The sequence below is a fragment of the Carassius carassius genome, chromosome 40 (genome assembly GCF_963082965.1).
Source record: "Carassius carassius chromosome 40, fCarCar2.1, whole genome shotgun sequence".
Classification (NCBI taxonomy): Eukaryota; Metazoa; Chordata; class Actinopteri; order Cypriniformes; family Cyprinidae; genus Carassius; species Carassius carassius.
This window is the reverse complement of record NC_081794.1, coordinates 27,045,492-27,062,367: the sequence shown is the minus strand read 5'-3', so window position 1 is coordinate 27,062,367 and position 16,876 is coordinate 27,045,492. Positions and strand designations below refer to the sequence as shown.

General features: G+C 35.5%; 1 protein-coding gene across 1 annotated transcript in view; it reads left to right on the top strand.

Moving 5' to 3' along the window:
* dock1 (dedicator of cytokinesis 1) overlaps nucleotides 1-15,756 on the top strand; it is a 251,029-nt gene extending 235,273 nt beyond the window's left edge. The window contains exons 47-52 of the mRNA XM_059532816.1: nucleotides 3,833-3,970; nucleotides 6,396-6,541; nucleotides 8,599-8,797; nucleotides 12,500-12,665; nucleotides 14,161-14,312; nucleotides 15,388-15,756. Coding sequence (XP_059388799.1) covers nucleotides 3,833-3,970; nucleotides 6,396-6,541; nucleotides 8,599-8,797; nucleotides 12,500-12,665; nucleotides 14,161-14,312; nucleotides 15,388-15,483 — 897 coding nt within the window. The 3' untranslated portion in view covers nucleotides 15,484-15,756. The remainder of the gene's footprint in view (nucleotides 1-3,832; nucleotides 3,971-6,395; nucleotides 6,542-8,598; nucleotides 8,798-12,499; nucleotides 12,666-14,160; nucleotides 14,313-15,387) is intronic.
* Nucleotides 15,757-16,876: the final 1,120 nt, after the last annotated feature.

Below are 16,876 nucleotides of genomic sequence, written 5' to 3'. Positions count from 1 at the left end.
GCTGTGTTTATGGACTGTGAGAAAAATAAATAATGCAAGTCTCTCTGCCAGCTTGCATTTTCATAAATGGCACAAAAACGTCACGGCACACCCACTTTCAGAGCCTCTATGTGATACTAGGTTAGTTTTAGGGTAGATCACAAGAATTTTGACTTGTACATGAACTCCAGATGAGCTCAGACGATCTCAGATGTCGCTTCACTCATATGTGCACAAGTGCTCCCATTTTAATTCTTAACTTTTGTAAACAGTCAGGGTTCTTAGTTTACTAAAATAAAAAAATAAATAAAAAAATGAACTAAAATATGTTTTTGTGACTTAAAATAAATATTTATTATTGCCACATTTTTCAATTTAATTGAGTTTAACTTGCACAAAAATCAGAAATTAAAATAAATGAAAATTACAGAAAAAACTAAATTACTAAATGTAACTAAAATTAAAATAAAAACACAAAATATAAAGAAAAAAATATGTAAATTATTTAAAATGATAGTAGTATATATTATTATTATTATTATTATTCAAATGATAAAAACTATAAAAATTTCTCAATAATATTGAAATTACACTGCAAACATCATTGGAGTTGACTTCCATAGTGTGTACTAGGGAGTGAACCTACAGTACACTGATCTCAGGGTTCAATTCGATTACGATTATCATGTCATCGATTCGGTTCAATTAGATATCTCGATGTACTGCATCCTCATTTATCAGTTGTACTTCACGTGTATAACCTGCAGTGTGTCAATAAATACAAGCAGCCAGATATATGAACTGAACCTTTAATTTTAACTGCTCAAAGAAAACATGCTTCTTGAATGTATCAAAGTATTTGGAGTATTAAAGTAGTTGGAGCATTTTTAATTACTCGCTTGTGTCTCGCCTCCCTCCGCCATTGTATGCTGCCACGACAAATGACATCAGAAAAACATCAGTATGTTATAATCGGTTATGGTCTATTACTGAACCGATACATAATCGTCCTCGTCTGAATCACCATGCACCATAGAACCGATTCATTTCGACACCCCTAGTGTGAACACAAAAAAACATAGACATTTCTCAAAATATCTTATGTATACATAGAGTATGAAGAATAAAGAAAGTCATACCATTTTGAAGACACATAAGTGTGAGTAAATGATGCTTAAAAGTTAATATTTGGATGACACTTAGCAATGCATTAGCAGAGAAGACCCTCAGGTTTAGAATAAGATTCATGTACGTTTGTGTTTTCTTCTCAAACCCACTTCTGGAGGACCAGTGTGTTGTTGAGTTGAGCTCCAATCCTAATCAAGCTCTGCAGGATTACTAGAAACTTCATCATACTCATGATCTTGGGTGTCTGTACCACATGATCTATTATTTATAACACGACGATATTCAAACTGAAGGAAAGCATTGATTATCTCTGCGTTTGAGCACTGAATTCTTCATTCCGTGTCCACATGTGCTCATCAGTTATATTTTCAGTTAGAGTTCGCTGATGAGACGGATGTGTAGTTGTGTTGTGTGATTTGGCAGCCTGCTTTTATAGCGGTTTTTATCATGTTATAAAGTCCTGGGTTTGCCTGGAGACACGAGCAGCGCTGCTCTATCTGTCTGCATCTCTGTCTCCTTCAGAAATTCCCCGCGGTGCTAACAATCCTTATTAAAGCGGGAATCCTCTCACGACTGTTGAACTGAAGGAGGATCTGAACAAACTCTGCATCGCTTCTGTATTATATAGAGTTCAGTGCTCAAGTTGGAAAAATTGTGTTTCAGTACATTGCATATTTAAATTAGCTATAGAATTATTCAGCATAAATTATCCTTATGTACATTTGTTTGTTAATGTGATCATGTTAATTAAACTCTTCACATGTATAGAGCAAGCACAAACATTATTAAACATTCTAAATATTTAAACAAATATTCATGCATTTCAAATTAAGCACTTTAAAATGTAAACTTTACAGATGCTTAAATATATATATATTTAAAAAAAATATTTCAGATATTTATAACAAAAATGTTTTCCATTTGATTTAAGTAAATTGTGTTCTTCATTGGCACATTCACTTGATTTTCATAAATTTGACAGAACTCTTATCTGTGTGTCATGGAAATATTTGTACTAGGAAACAAGACAGAAACTTCTAGAAAATTGTTACAAAGGGCTTCTGTTCTTTCGGAGATCAAACAAAATATGATCTGTTATTTTTTATATTTTTTTAGAGGTTGTTTAAAATTCTGAAGAGAAGCTTGATGTCTTTACTTTCATGGTTGAAGACCATTTTAACGTGCACACGAGAAAGTGCTCCTCTCCATCGCATTGCGCTGCGTTGCATCAGTTGTGCATGAAGCTTGTTGGAGTTTATTTGGTTCAGAAATATCTTTATAGCACTCTGATTTACTCTCATAATATCTGGAGAAAGCAGCACCTCTCTTTGCAATTAGCTGAGCAGTTCAGATTCTCTGAGTGTGTGTGTGTGCGTGTGTGTGCGTGTGTGTGCGTGTGTGTGTGTGTGCGTGTGTGTGCGTGTGTGTGTGTGTGCACGCGTCTGGGCATTCAGCACTACTATATCCTTCTGATGTATTATGCTTTATTCTGTACATTCAGATTAGAAGAAGACTTTTTGAGTCATATTTGAGAGAGAACACAGTGCTTTGTGCAATGAATGCTTGTGCACAAAGGTTTGTTTGAAATCCTGTGTAATATGATCCGTCTTTCACTGCAAATAAAGCCAGCGCCGGTGCTTTAGTGGCTGTTTGCCTGTTTTATGTGTCTTGTCAGGCCAGAGGTTTTATGTAGAAGATAGAAAATTGAACCTCAGAGTGATATTTCAGGCCGAGGTGAATCACTGCGTCTGATTCACAGACAACCGAGAGGCTTGAGTAAATCAGTCCAGAAGAGCTGCAGGTTACGTCTCACTCCGACAGTCCACAGTTGATTAGTCAGGCTGACTTTTGGGGAGAATGCTCAGTGATTTGATTTCATTTACAATATTTACTTATCTTTGTTAATGCAATGGTAATGTTATTTATTAATATACAGTTGTTCTTTATGATGTCATTTTGCCTGGAATTTTTCCTTTAATTTTTATTTATATGCATCTTAATCTTTTTATAATTATTTGTATTTTATTTGACTATATAGATGTATGCATTTATAGAGAATACAAACATATTAGACTATAAAAATGTGCTCTTATATATATAGCTTTGCACCAAAAAAAAAAAAAATTGCAGTCAAATCAGCAGAAGAGGTTAGTGAAACATTTCAAAGTATATTTTTGGTATTTTGTTTTCAGAAAGAATCATGTTACAGAGAAGAAAATGCTTTATTTTTCCCTCACATATTCATGTAGGTTGATTCTTGGGATAAATGCTCAGTGATTTTGTTTAATTAGTTACCATTGGATTATCATAAACTAACAATGAACAACAGCTGTTTACAGTATTTGTTTATCTAGGTTAATGTTAATGGTAGTTTATGAATATACAGTTGGTATTTTTTTATCATTTTGGTTGTAATGTTTCCATTAATTTATTTTACTGTAGACTATCTCTGTGACTACATTTTTAAATGTATTTATATAATGAACACATAATATAAGCATACTGTTTCTATACTGTTTTGTAACAAAAATGTGTATATTTGTGTACATTTTTATTTGAATTTAATTTGAAAGAGCTTTATGGTATTGGCTTTAGATAAACATTTGTTGAGTGTGTCTTTTATAATGATTCTTGTCAGTGTGAATGTTTAGTCATTTTGTCTTAAGTTTTTGGTAAGATTGTGGTTTAATTGCTTAGCTTTTGTTTGTGTGTGCATCTCATTCAGATCCCGAACCTGGCAGAAGGAGTTCGCATCCACGGTGAGAAGGTGACGGAGGCTCTTCGTCCGTTTCACGAGCGTCTGGAGGCGTGTTTCAAACAGCTGAAAGAGAAGGTGGAGAAACAGTACGGCGTCAGAACACTAGTGAGTCCCAACAGACACTCACTTTCCAAATCATGCTGCATCACGCCTTCATTATTCACTCCGCCATAACATCAGCCTTCACGCATTCATGGATGTTGCTCATCACCGATCACTTGCATGCATCACATGACCTCAGGATGGACTCTTCCCTCACAATACAAACAGATCGCTATGAACTATTACACACATTCTGTGTCTGATTTATGTGTTGCATGTTTGTCTGCATCTGTCTGTGTTGGGTTTGTTTCTTCCTCACTATCTTGGGATGCTGTTTTGATTTGCAAACTGGGCATTATTATTTAAATATGCTGCTTTATAAAGATAAGCTGCTTTAGAGTATGTATTGTGAAAAGCACTATAGAAATGTTGTACTGAATGAAGTCGTGGCAGCTGTTAGATGATTATGAGGAATTGTACAATTGCAGTTTTACATGCTGTTACTGCTTTAATAGAGCTGTAAGTCTGGCTATTTTTTCAAAGTAACTCTAGAAAATGTGTTCGTCCTCTACAACATTAAAATATGCATTTAAAAATATGTGCTTTTTTAAAGCTATTTTGTTGTAAAACAGAACTTTGTGTTCAAAATTATTTCTGTAATCATTATTAGTTAATATGAAAAGATGACACCATTTTGGAAAATGCATACTGTAGGAAATCTATGGTTTCCACCATATATATATAATTGCAATTTCTAAATCAGAAAGTCCATATTGTGAGCTAATATCTCACAGTTTGGACTTTCTGATTTAGAAAATTGTGAGCGAGAAAAAAGTAAAGTATTTAACAGTTCAGACCTTGATCAAGACTTTTCTTGCTAGAAAGTCACAATTCCATTTTTTTTATTACATGGTGGAAACAGGCTTCCATAGAAATCTTTCATATGGTTATTTTCCTAAGAGAATACATATATTTTCATATGTAATGCACACATATTTTATATATTTATACGTTTAATTTTAATTATTTTTTAATCAGTGCTATTATGTTGTTAATCAAATTATGATTATGATCAAAATTGTCTTCCATATAAGCCTGGTAATATTTTGTAACACATGCCACCAACTTAATCATATAGTTCATATATACATATATATCATATAGTTCATCAATGCTGTTATTGAGACTTTTTATTAGGTCTAACTTCACTGACAAAAGATACCAGTCAATGCTACATTGAATTTACTTTAAAAACTTCTTACTGTTGTTATTATTATTATATTACACCTTGTATGAAATGAAAAAAAGTGCATAAGTTACAGCACTTTAATATATGATCGATGTCTCATTTTCTAAAACCTTTAGATTAAAATGCTTTTGCAGTTGTATAATGACCCATATACAGTTTAAGACATCTCACCTTCTTCCCTTTACAAAATATTATTCATATTCACATAGAAAATCATGTGTGTAGCAGAAATAAATCAGATTTGTAATTGTACGATTGCTACTGTTGAATAATAATTGATATGTTACATTAGTTTTTAATAAGAATATGTCTTTGCTTTTTGGAAATCAGGTTTGATATACTAGACATAAAAATGCAGAGCTTATTTTTTCACGGCATTTCATGTTGTTATACACACACACACACACTTTTTTTTCCTTCAGTTTTACTGCATTTGGTGTGGGTAAAACCTTAACGTGCGTAAATGAAAGAAGAAAAGTAAAGTGAAAGTTTCCACAGCTGTGTTTGTAACTGTGACAAAGACATTCCCAAACACACTGTACAGAATCATGCCTCTCCTCTGGTCCGAACAGACATGCTGAGATCACTGACAGGAGGGAATGAGAGACGGGGACAAAAGAGTACGGCAGACAGGTAGAGAAAGAGAGCGAGCGAATGAGAGAGAGAGAGAGTTGCTGTAGCTGGCAGTTATTGATCGGCCCGCTCTGCCAAGGCTCTAGAATTAGCAGCAAAGCTTTCTATACAGTGTGTGAAAGACGGGATCTGTGCTACATATATCTGTTTCAAGGACAGGAGGAAGATAAGGAAGGTATGAGCAGTTCATAATCACATATATACCAGATTCACACAGAGAGAGGCAAAGGCTGTATTAAAGCAATGAGAGTCAGCAGAAACACACTCACACCTGGCCTGTTTATATTGCTGTCTGTTGAGTCAGTGTGTGTGGTCTGAACTCCCAAAGGGATAGTTCACCCAAAAATATAAATTACTCACCCTCATTTCGTTCCAAACCTGTAAGACCTTCGCTGATCTTCAGAACTCAAATTAAGATATTTTTGAGGAACTCCGAGAGCTCTCTGACCCTCCATAGAGGGCAAGGATCCTTCCACAATCAAGGTCCAGAAACGTAGTAAGGACATCGTTAAAATAATCCAAGGGTTTTACAGTTTTTGAACGTCATGAAGGTGAGTAATTAATGGCAGGTTTTTTGAAGAACTGATGAAATGTGGTGTGTTTCAGCCTTCCGTGTCGGACGAGCGGCGGGGCAGTCGACCGCGGTCAATGATTCGCTCCTTCACCATGCCTTCGTCTCAGAGACCGCTGTCTGTCGTGTCTGTGACCTCCATATCATCAGACAACTCTCCCTCCAGACCGGGATCAGACGGGTAAACACACACACACACCATCCAGACTACTGCTAGAGCAATGTATCTGCAGATATTTCACCTTTAGTGCTTTCTTTCCTTCTTTCTTTCTACTGTTTATACATATGTTTTAGAATACATTAAACTGACAGTAAACACACTTATAATATTTCAAAAGTTTTGCCAATAAATGCTGTTTTTAGTCTTTCTATTCATCAAACATTCCTGAATAGTCACTTTCTACAAAAATATAAAGCAGCACAACTGTTTTCCACACTGATAATCAGAAATGTTTCTTGAGCTGTACGTCATCATATTAGAATGATTTCTGAAGATCATGCTGAAAATACAGCTGCACATCACAGAAATAAATTACATTTTAAATTATATTCAATTAGAAAACAGTTATTTTGTGTGTATGTATATGTGTGTATATGTGTAACATGCCCGTGGTCTGGTGGCGTAACTCTTCACCCTGTCAGCTTGGTGGCAGACACACAGATGCCAGCCTTAAGGATTAATTAGTGCATGTTTGAAAAGAGCGATTCTATCAAGAGCAGCGCTTCACAAGAGCTTTCATTTGATTAGTTAATCCATCTCATTAAAGCGCTTTGATTCGCTTGAGCCAGACATTCTGCTGGGCTTTTTCTGTGCTTCCCGCTGTACAGAACCGCCTGCGAGTCTCATTATTGGCCAGGTCAGCAGATATGAATGAAACACACTGTAATGCAGAGATTCTCTTTACAGGAGCATGTTTGCATGGATGATGTACGATTTCTATCCGGCTTCACTGCGTTTTTAAGAAACTAGTTTGTTCTGAGCTTTGGACCTGAAATCCAATAGTGATGATACAGTTTTTCTGTGCAGAGGGGAGCTGTCTGGGTTCACTTACACTTGTGTTAACAAATACACTTTCTTTGGTATTAATTTACTTGAAACGGCAGATAAGGATGGAGCCGGTATGAGAGCGTTTGGAGTCAGTGCCGCTGCATCTTACACTCATCAGTCATGGGCTTTTGTGCTTTGCAAACTTGAACATTTAGTTTCCTATGGTTTATTAAAGACCGTTATTGCAGGTTTTGTTGATTTAAATGGTATTTGGGTATCATTAGCTCTCTGGAACGTTTTCTCAAGAATATGAAATTGATTTATGTGTTTTGATGCATCAGTTAGACTGGTTTATTTTTTAACAGCTTAGGTTATTGCTCTCATAGGGTTACATTACAGCTGGATATCGTTGTGTATCATATTCCAGCATTTATTACAAATTAAGAACTTTTAAACACGTTTAATGGAAAAAAATAAATAAATGTTTTACGAAAAACATAATGAAATATGTTTCTGACCCTTTTTTGCATTTTAATAATTACACTTTTTAATTTGTTTTTATGTCCTTATTTTAATGACTTTTCAAATTAAAAAACTTTTTCTTCATAAAATGTTTAATAGAAAAAGAAAATATAAATGTTAAATGAAAAATATATAAAATGTATTTCAGACATTATATTAAAATTCCTCTTTTTATTTTGTAATTTTATAATCCTATTGCAAACGAAAAACTTTTATATATTTAGTATGTAAAATGTTTTCTTTCTTTTTTTCTTAAACTGTTGAAAACTTATCGAAAACTCTTGATTATGTTAATCTTAAATTTATTTTTAATTACATTTTATTGTTTTTAATTATTATGTTTTCACCTTTTATTTATTTATTTGGTGAGGCCTGTAAAAATGAGTATGAGCAGCTCAGCTGACCAGGATGGCAGAAAAAGAAAAAAAGTCCCAGGTCTGATCCTTGATCTCTAAGAATAACGTTATAAAAATATAATTTTTTTCATTTTCAATTAGCTAATACGGTTGGTTGCCATGACACTTAAGACTGAACACCAGAAACGTGCTTTTGAGTTTACATTTGGAGCAAAATGTCAAATGAGTGCTAATATTTGCTCAAGACTTCATAAGAGGCTTCTCTGTGATATTAAACAGCCCAGAAGTCTTCTCCAATAAATCACAGCCGCCGCTCGATTATCTCCTTCCTCCTCTCCTCCTCTGATTCCTCTTCTCTCTCTCATCTGATAGATTTGCCTTGGAGCCTCTCTTACCAAAGAAGCTCCACTGTAAGTCTCAGGATAAACTGGATCGAGACGAACCTGAGAAAGACAGGAAGGAGAAAAAGAAAGAGAAGAGGAACAGCAAACACCAGGAGCTGTTTGATAAGGAGCTGAAGACGGCTGAGGTCCCACTGCAGCCCAGCGAGGCGGTCATTCTGTCAGAGACGGTGAGTATCTGTCCACACAAATCCATGCACAAATAAAGACTTACTGTGCACTTCAAGTCACGTCACTGAAAGAAAACTTACTGCATCAAGCACCAAATCACAACCAGAAATAAATAGAAACCAATGACAGAAGGTTTGCTTTTGCAGCTGCATAAAAATAAATGTTACATTTTAAATACATTTCATTTGTATTTTTTTCTCCAAAACTCCATTTAAGATGCAATTGTGTGTTTTGCTTTTGATCTGTGATATTCTCATTATTTTCATTACAGAAATGCAGTATTTTTTTTTCTGGGGACAAAACACAAGTCCTTCATTTTTTCATGAAAAGGCTTTTTCTTTAAAGGAGTCATACCCTCGTATTACCTTGGATACCTACTGCTGTATTATAGTCTTTCAGGCCCTTCTAAAAAAGAAAAGTGGAAAAAAAATAAACACAGAGCTCCTCAGACCCTTATCTCTGTAGGCATTATTGTCTCGCGAGATCTGATGCGATATTTTGGCTGTCGTGGACGGTCATTATAATAATGCAAATGAGGGGCACGTTGATTGGTTGCAGGAAGGAGTGGGGTTGACACCGCAGGTAACGCTTTAGCATATCATTACAAACTGACATCATGGCGCAAGTTGTGAATGAACGCGACCGGCTTCCCGGCCAGCGCCGTTTAGGGCTTAAATCAAACTTCATTCACGCACACATATGAAACACGCTTGCATATATACTAAGTACTAGTCACACATACATGTATATGAACTATCTACGCACATAAAGTTACTCATATGAGACGTGAGCACAGCACACACACACAAATATAAGACGTCAGCACACACACACACAAACTAGACGGGGCCTCATGTAAGCGTTAGGCAATAAATAAACAATAACCGAATTCATGATGATCTCAGTCATTTGTTTTTTGCAAAGTGCGTTAGCAGCCATTCCCCATACCTCGAAACTAATACTCCCGCCAGAGTTGTGCCTGGACGCGTTCATTGAACGATAATTCATGAACTCGTTCATGTTTTGGACTGAACTGAACGTACCGCATTACTGCCTGATGAACGTTTCTGTGAACTCGTTCATTCTGGTGTCTGTGAACGCCACACTCTCTCAGTTTAACTTCGTTCAGTAGGATGCCAGATTTCTATAAAGCCTTCCAGGCGAAAACCCACCATAAACCGGCCTTAATATGTAGCGGAAAAAACACCCAATCTGGCAACGCCAGACTCTCTTGTTCAAAGTCGTTCATCAAAATGAACAAATCTTTTTTCGAGTCATTTCGTTCATTTAAGGGGCTTTAAATGTTACTATTAACTGGCAAATTCCCCGAACACATCAACCTACGCAATCTTGATCATATTCTGAATTAAGAAATCATTATAATGCAGTCAAAAGTCCGTTTTTGCAGTCCGTTTACATGGAACATAAATAATTACTTCACCTCCAGTCTTTCGTTTATCTGTCTAGTGACAGACGCAATAGCATACAATAGCCGCATTAGCAGTTAGATGCTGTTTGTTACACACAGTAGAGCAATAAAAACACAGTCTTACCGTTTCAATTGCAGGCTATTTTGTTGGAATGGCGCTTTTCCCGAGCTTCGATGCCAACTTCGCCTGATATTGCCCCAAATTTGTGAAGGATTTCGGCGTACAATGTTTAGCACAAACACATAACGATAAGCCAGTGGGAAGGGTTGAAGGAACCGCGTCATTAAAAATGAATTTAATCCACTGGTCTCTGATAGCTAGGTCCGTTCTTGGTAGAGAAAACACATTTACATGTTGATTCTGGCAGTCAACCACAGAGCAACTCACGTGTGCACTAGTTCCAGCGTCTTTCTCGACTGAATATGAGGGGGAGAGGGGAAGGGCGAGCTTCCTGCTGCGGTGTCCATATATGGTATATCCTGCCCCGTCTTGACGTCAAGACGGGGAAGAAATCAAAATCTCGTATTTGAGTGCGCGTGCACGTGGGCTATTTTACAAACCCTGAGGTAAACAAACGCTTCACTTTTAAATATCGGCTTCCCGGCCAGTGTATAATCGTTAGGCAATCATAACATACATTGATTCTCGTGGAAAAGTGAAAATTGTGGGTCATGACTCCTTTAAGAAAATATCAACAAATATATATATTTTTTCATGCAGTGCTTTTGACTGGAACAAAAACAATAAAAAAAGTAATTAAAAAAGTAATCTAAAAAAAGATATAATGCATTGCCAATTAACTAAAATAAAGCAAGTTGAGGTGCCAAAGTTAAAAAATAAAACTTCAAGAAATATTTAAAAAAGCAGAAAGTATTGAATATAAAAGAATATTTACTAAACGTTTAAAACAAAAGCTTTTTCAAAATATTATAATAGTAATAGTAAATGTAATATAATAGTAAAATAATGCTAAAATGGCACTGATTGCTGTAATTTGGCCTGTGTTCTTGACAGGTTTGTGATAATCACTAGTTCATTTGGAGACAGTGTTAACCGAAAGACTTTCATTTGTTTACTTACATTTTAAAGAATGGTTCCTGGAGCCGTTCTTTTCATCTTTTTGTTTCTGTTTTTGGGCTGTGTGTGAAATGAGGCACGTTTCTGAATCTGCTCTTGCGAGTCTCTTCAAGCTCGTTGAATATGAATCCCAAATGCGCTCGAGCAGCTCTAGAACAATCAGCACATAATAAGACTAAACTGACCCATTCAGAGCCTCTCTGACTTCAACGACTAATGTGACAACCTCGCATTTCTGAATCAAGAAAAACTAGCGCACATAATTACTCAGCCCTGGACCTTCTGCATAGTTTGTCTTTTATAAATCATCATAATTGCCTTTAACCTTTCTATAGGCCGCTGACTTCTGCGATTCAGAGTCAGACACTAAAGCAAGAGCTAACAATCTGATTTACTGCTCGATTAATCTGTCACGCTGACCGTCTGGGTCAGTTTTTACATCTTTAATGATTTCTCTTTTTTATTGTTAATGTCCAAAGAATATAAATGTTTATATAAAAGTGTGTGTGTATGATTTTATAATATTTGTATTTATTTTATTTTTTACTGCAAATGAAAAAAAAGCATTAACAATACAATCTGTTTGAGAAAACAAAATAGAAATGTTTAGCAAAAAATATATACAACGTATATTTCTGACATAGTAAAAATTCTAATATCGTTATGTTCTTAATCAATTATTTTTATTCATTTTATATATTTTAATTTACTATGATTTATTCGTTTTATTATTGCGTTTCAGTAGTTGTTGTTGTTGTTTTTTTAATCTGATGCCAAAATATCTTCCTGTTAAAAATATATATTTTTAAATATTTATCACAATTTATGTGATGATTCTGAGTTGCAGTTTACACTGCAGAAGTGTTCATAAAAGTTTCACATTTTTAAAAACATTTTAATGCACGATTCAGCATTTATAACAGTAGCCTAAATGTTACTTCACTCAAATGATTTGCAAATCTAAAATTAAAATTTCATAAGCATGCTGAATTATGCATTAGATAAACCTGTATGCTCATGGAAGTGGACTTGAACTCTTTGAATGGCTGTTCTTTACTCTTACTTATTTTTCTCCCCGTTACCATTATATCCATGCATTTTCATGGCCACATTTTTAACGTCGTCCTGTTTAGTCTTCATTAATGGAAACCTTTACCATGAAAGTGTAAATCTGTCATGTTTTCCTCTCTCCAGATCAGTCCGTTGAGGCCCCAGAGGCCCAAGAGTCAGGTGATCAACTTACTGTGTGAGAAAAGGCTCTCGGTGTCTCCAGCAGCTCCTGCCAACCCGTCTGTGCCCGGCGTCCCACCTCCCATCACGCCCCGGGCCAAACTGCACTTCAGCTTACTGTCTGGATCCAGTATGTCATACTTCACCCTGATCTGACAGATTGTCCTGCAGTTTTATTTCAAAACATAATGAAATTTAGCCAGTTTTACTAAAGCAAACTAAGAGGAAGCACCGCCCACCTGCAGGAGAAGACTTTATAATAGTTACATCAATTCACATAAAGGCTATTTTAACCACTTCTGGCATCATTTGAATGAATGAAGCTAAAAGGCGGCTGTAAATTGGAGAAATTCAGCATGGAGATATCTAATCACACATCTGAACACCTGCGTGCCTACAGCAGTCTGCATATTTTAAATAATATTAAATAAAAGAAAACTCGCTTTGATCTGCTGAAATGCAGCAGAACTTGATTTGGCATCACATATTGTCCTCTGGTGTTGCTTTATCAACATAATTCATCATATTTTAGCTGTTGGAACAAATAGAGCTGTTGATAATTATCCCAATCCTTCAGTCTGATTTATATGATCGTTTAAAAGTTTGGGGTCAAATATATATATATATATATATATATATATATATATATATATATATATATATATATATATATATATATATATATATATATATATATATTTATATATATATATATATATATATATTAAGTTCATCAACTAAATTAATTAAAAACAAAGTGAAAACAGGAATATTGTGAAATGTTGCAGTTCAAAAGAGCTGTTTTCTATTTGTATACATTTTAAAATGTAGTTTATTCCTGTGATCCAATGCTGAATTTGTCCTTTGTGTATAGAAAACTCAAACAGTATTTATATATATATATATATATATATATATAAACAATTTGTAACATTATACTGTAAATATGTTTGTTGTCACTTTTAATCAGTTTAATGCGTCCTTGCTGAATAAAAGTATTAATTTCTTTAGAAAACATCTTTCCAACCCCAAAACATTTGAACGATAGAGCATGCAGTAGTAGTAGAGTCATTTGCATACTAATTATTTTAATATTAGCTTTTAAAAGAATATTCGTTTCTGGCTTTATCTGAGGGGTTAAAAGCATTCAAACCCTATACAGTGTTTTTCTTTCTATAAATAACCATTTTTTCTTAATTTCTCATTGAAATGAACGAGTTGTGGTAATTTCTTTCCCCCACTATATCAACTAATCTGTAATCGATTTTTATCAGGACAGACTTTTAAGGATTTATTTATCCGGAAAAATGTACAGTTTAAAGAATCTTTGTAGAATTGTCCTCCATCTCGCCTTTTATGTTTGTTTTGATGATCTTGTATTCATGATCATGTTTTTGAATGTATCATTTGTGTCTCTCCTGTAACAGCCGGTGAATCTAAATAAAACCAAACGTTCTCCCACCTTAAACCGCATCCTCAAATAATGAGCCGTTTGCTGATGATGTCGTCATCTGTGCTGGAATCACTGCACAGGCCTCCTAAAACAACTGATTTACATTGAGTTTTACGCACAGGTGAAAATGGAATGCATCATCATGTTGATCTCTTGTCTTGTTTCAATGCAGATCTAGAGCTGAATGGGACGGGTTATGGAGATAAGGGTGAGACTCCGCCCCCACTTCCTGTCAAGAGCAGCATGGGCGACTATGGAAACTTGATGGACAACTCAGACCTGGCCAGTCCGACCACGCCCCCTCCTCCACTGCCACACCAGCGGGTAAAACGCTCTATCAGTGATCTTCATTTCCATTATTTTTACATGATCATTAGTGGTTACAAATCCATGAAGCAGTCTCTTCCTGTTGTTCAGCTCTGAGGATGATCAGTGTATGGTTATATTCAGTGATGTCAGTGTAGACTCTTCTCATCGCTGCACACCGAGCGCCGTGATTTACACACAGCAGAAGTGTGACTGTGCCCTTGTGTCTCGTTCTCTCTGCAGGATTTTACTTTAAATAATCTCAGACACTGTTTAATTAACCCATAACCTGAACTTCTCTGCAGCTGCTGGAAGTTAGGGCACATTACAGTGTTAAAGGTTGAAACGGCTTGAAGTTCTTTGCTGTATGACGGCAGGATATAAAATATTATTTTATGATGCACTTAATCTTCAAAGGGTTGGGGTCGAAAGAAGCCTCTTATGCTCAAGTCTGCATTTACTTGATAAAAAATACTGTAAATTCTGTAATATTGTGAATATTAGTTCAACTTTAAATAATTGAATATTCTTTAAAATATAGTTTATTCCTTTGATACAAAGTTGAATTTTCAGGAATCATTCAGAAATTATTTTAATAAGTTGATTTGGTGCAAAAGTCATTTCTTTAGTATTTTTTTTTGTGGTGAACCATGAACAGCATTTATACCACTATATATGTTTTTACTGTTGATCAATTCAGTGCATCCTGGCTGAATTAAAATATTAATAAAAAAAAAAAAAAAATATCCTGAACCCAAACTTCTGAAAAGTTTTTTTCTTCTTTTTATTAGTATTTTATTTACTTTATTGATTCAATTACGATCACTTTACTATAATTGCTCATAGTTATTTAAGCTTAGAGATTTGACTGATTATTTATTTGTCATTCATTTGTTTCTTGTTGCTTTCATATATCACAGAGACTTTATTTTGTTTTATTTACTCCGTCTCTATAACTCTGTTAGTACAATATTTGTTTTACAAATATAACAAAAAAAGGACAAGCTACACCATCTGATCTCTCCAGTGACTCGAATTAATGCTTCACGCAAGTGTTTTAAAAACTCCATCTCTCTTCTCCTCATTTTTCCAGCACCTTCCGCCTCCACTACCCATGAAGACCCCTCCTCCTCCCCCTCCAAAGACCACTCGCAAGCAGACCTCCATCGACTCGGGAATCGTCCAGTAAGCCAGCAGAGGGATCGTCAAAACGGAGACATCCGCATTGGTCCTCTTCCAACGATTTTCCGTCGACATCCCTGACAGTATGACATGATGAATACCTCACCTCACTCCGCTCATAACGGCTGATGATCGTCCACTGCTGGATCAGCGCTCGAAGCATGCACCCCAGTGACAATACAAGCTCTATTCCACATCACTCCAGGCGTCAGACGACAGCAAGTATAGATGCAGTGTAGCTGGAGTCAGGAAAATTCTGGGAGTTTTTGGCAGATGGTGCATGACTCCACTTGAGATGAATCGAGGGTTTTCTCTCTTTAGGTTTTTTCTCGCTTTGTATGCACATTATCATTGAGACGCGTGACCAATTCAAACCACAATCAAAGTTTCCTCTTTCTCTAATTTTTGCATGATATTTTTATCCTCTGTATACACATTTATGTACAGAGGTATTTGTATATATGATTTTATTTTATTGTTTTATTTTATTATTTTTTCTATTTTTTTATCCTTTTTTGTATTTGAAGTTTATAAAAATTGGCATTTTTATCCAAAAAGGGCTTGGTTTTCTAATAAGAGGGAGTGTAAAGGTATTGTTACATGTATCTTTTTTAATTTTATTTTTTATTTGTCTAGTTGTTCGTTCTCAAGTCAACTGGAGTGCAAACAACTAAAAGTCATTGTACCAATCAAGCATATAAACCACATACATACATGCATACTGATAACATGGACTGCTCTAAATCCACTACTGACTTCTGAATAAACTCAGTGTATTTGTAAAGTGCCTCTTGTTTGGTGCTAATTAATCCAGTGCATCGTTGACATCTCGCAGATTTCAAGTTTGTTTTGTCAGGATAACGTCATCCAGTAAGGCCCTCCGCTCTGTTCGTGTGATGTTAACGCAGGTCAACCACTGCAAAACAAGTTTGGAAAGGGAGAAAGTGGAGTCTTAGGTGAGGTCATTAACTCATTGCTTGTTGAAAAGCTACGTCTTCCATTCAGCTTTTTAGTACAACGTTGAGCTGAATCTCAACGACAGTGATTGTGAAAACTGGCGGGCTTGTTTGCATCATAAAGCCTGCCAGCTTTCACTTTACTAAAAAGGTTTTTATGCATTATCATGCATGCATTATCAATAGAGCATCTTCTATGAGCTGAGGGAGGAGATATGCTGGAGAGCATGTTAGTATGTTCAAGGTCACTTTCACAGCACATCCAGTCAGAATTACTGCTCTAGTCTCAGTGAACTGGTTTATTGTGTAATTCTGATGTTTGGCATGAAGTCATTGGTCTTAAACATGCAGCATTCATCATCTAAAAATGGCAGATTGTGAAAATCACACTGGATCGGGGTTTGGTGTTTAAGTGAATCCTTCATGTCAATTCATCCAGAACAT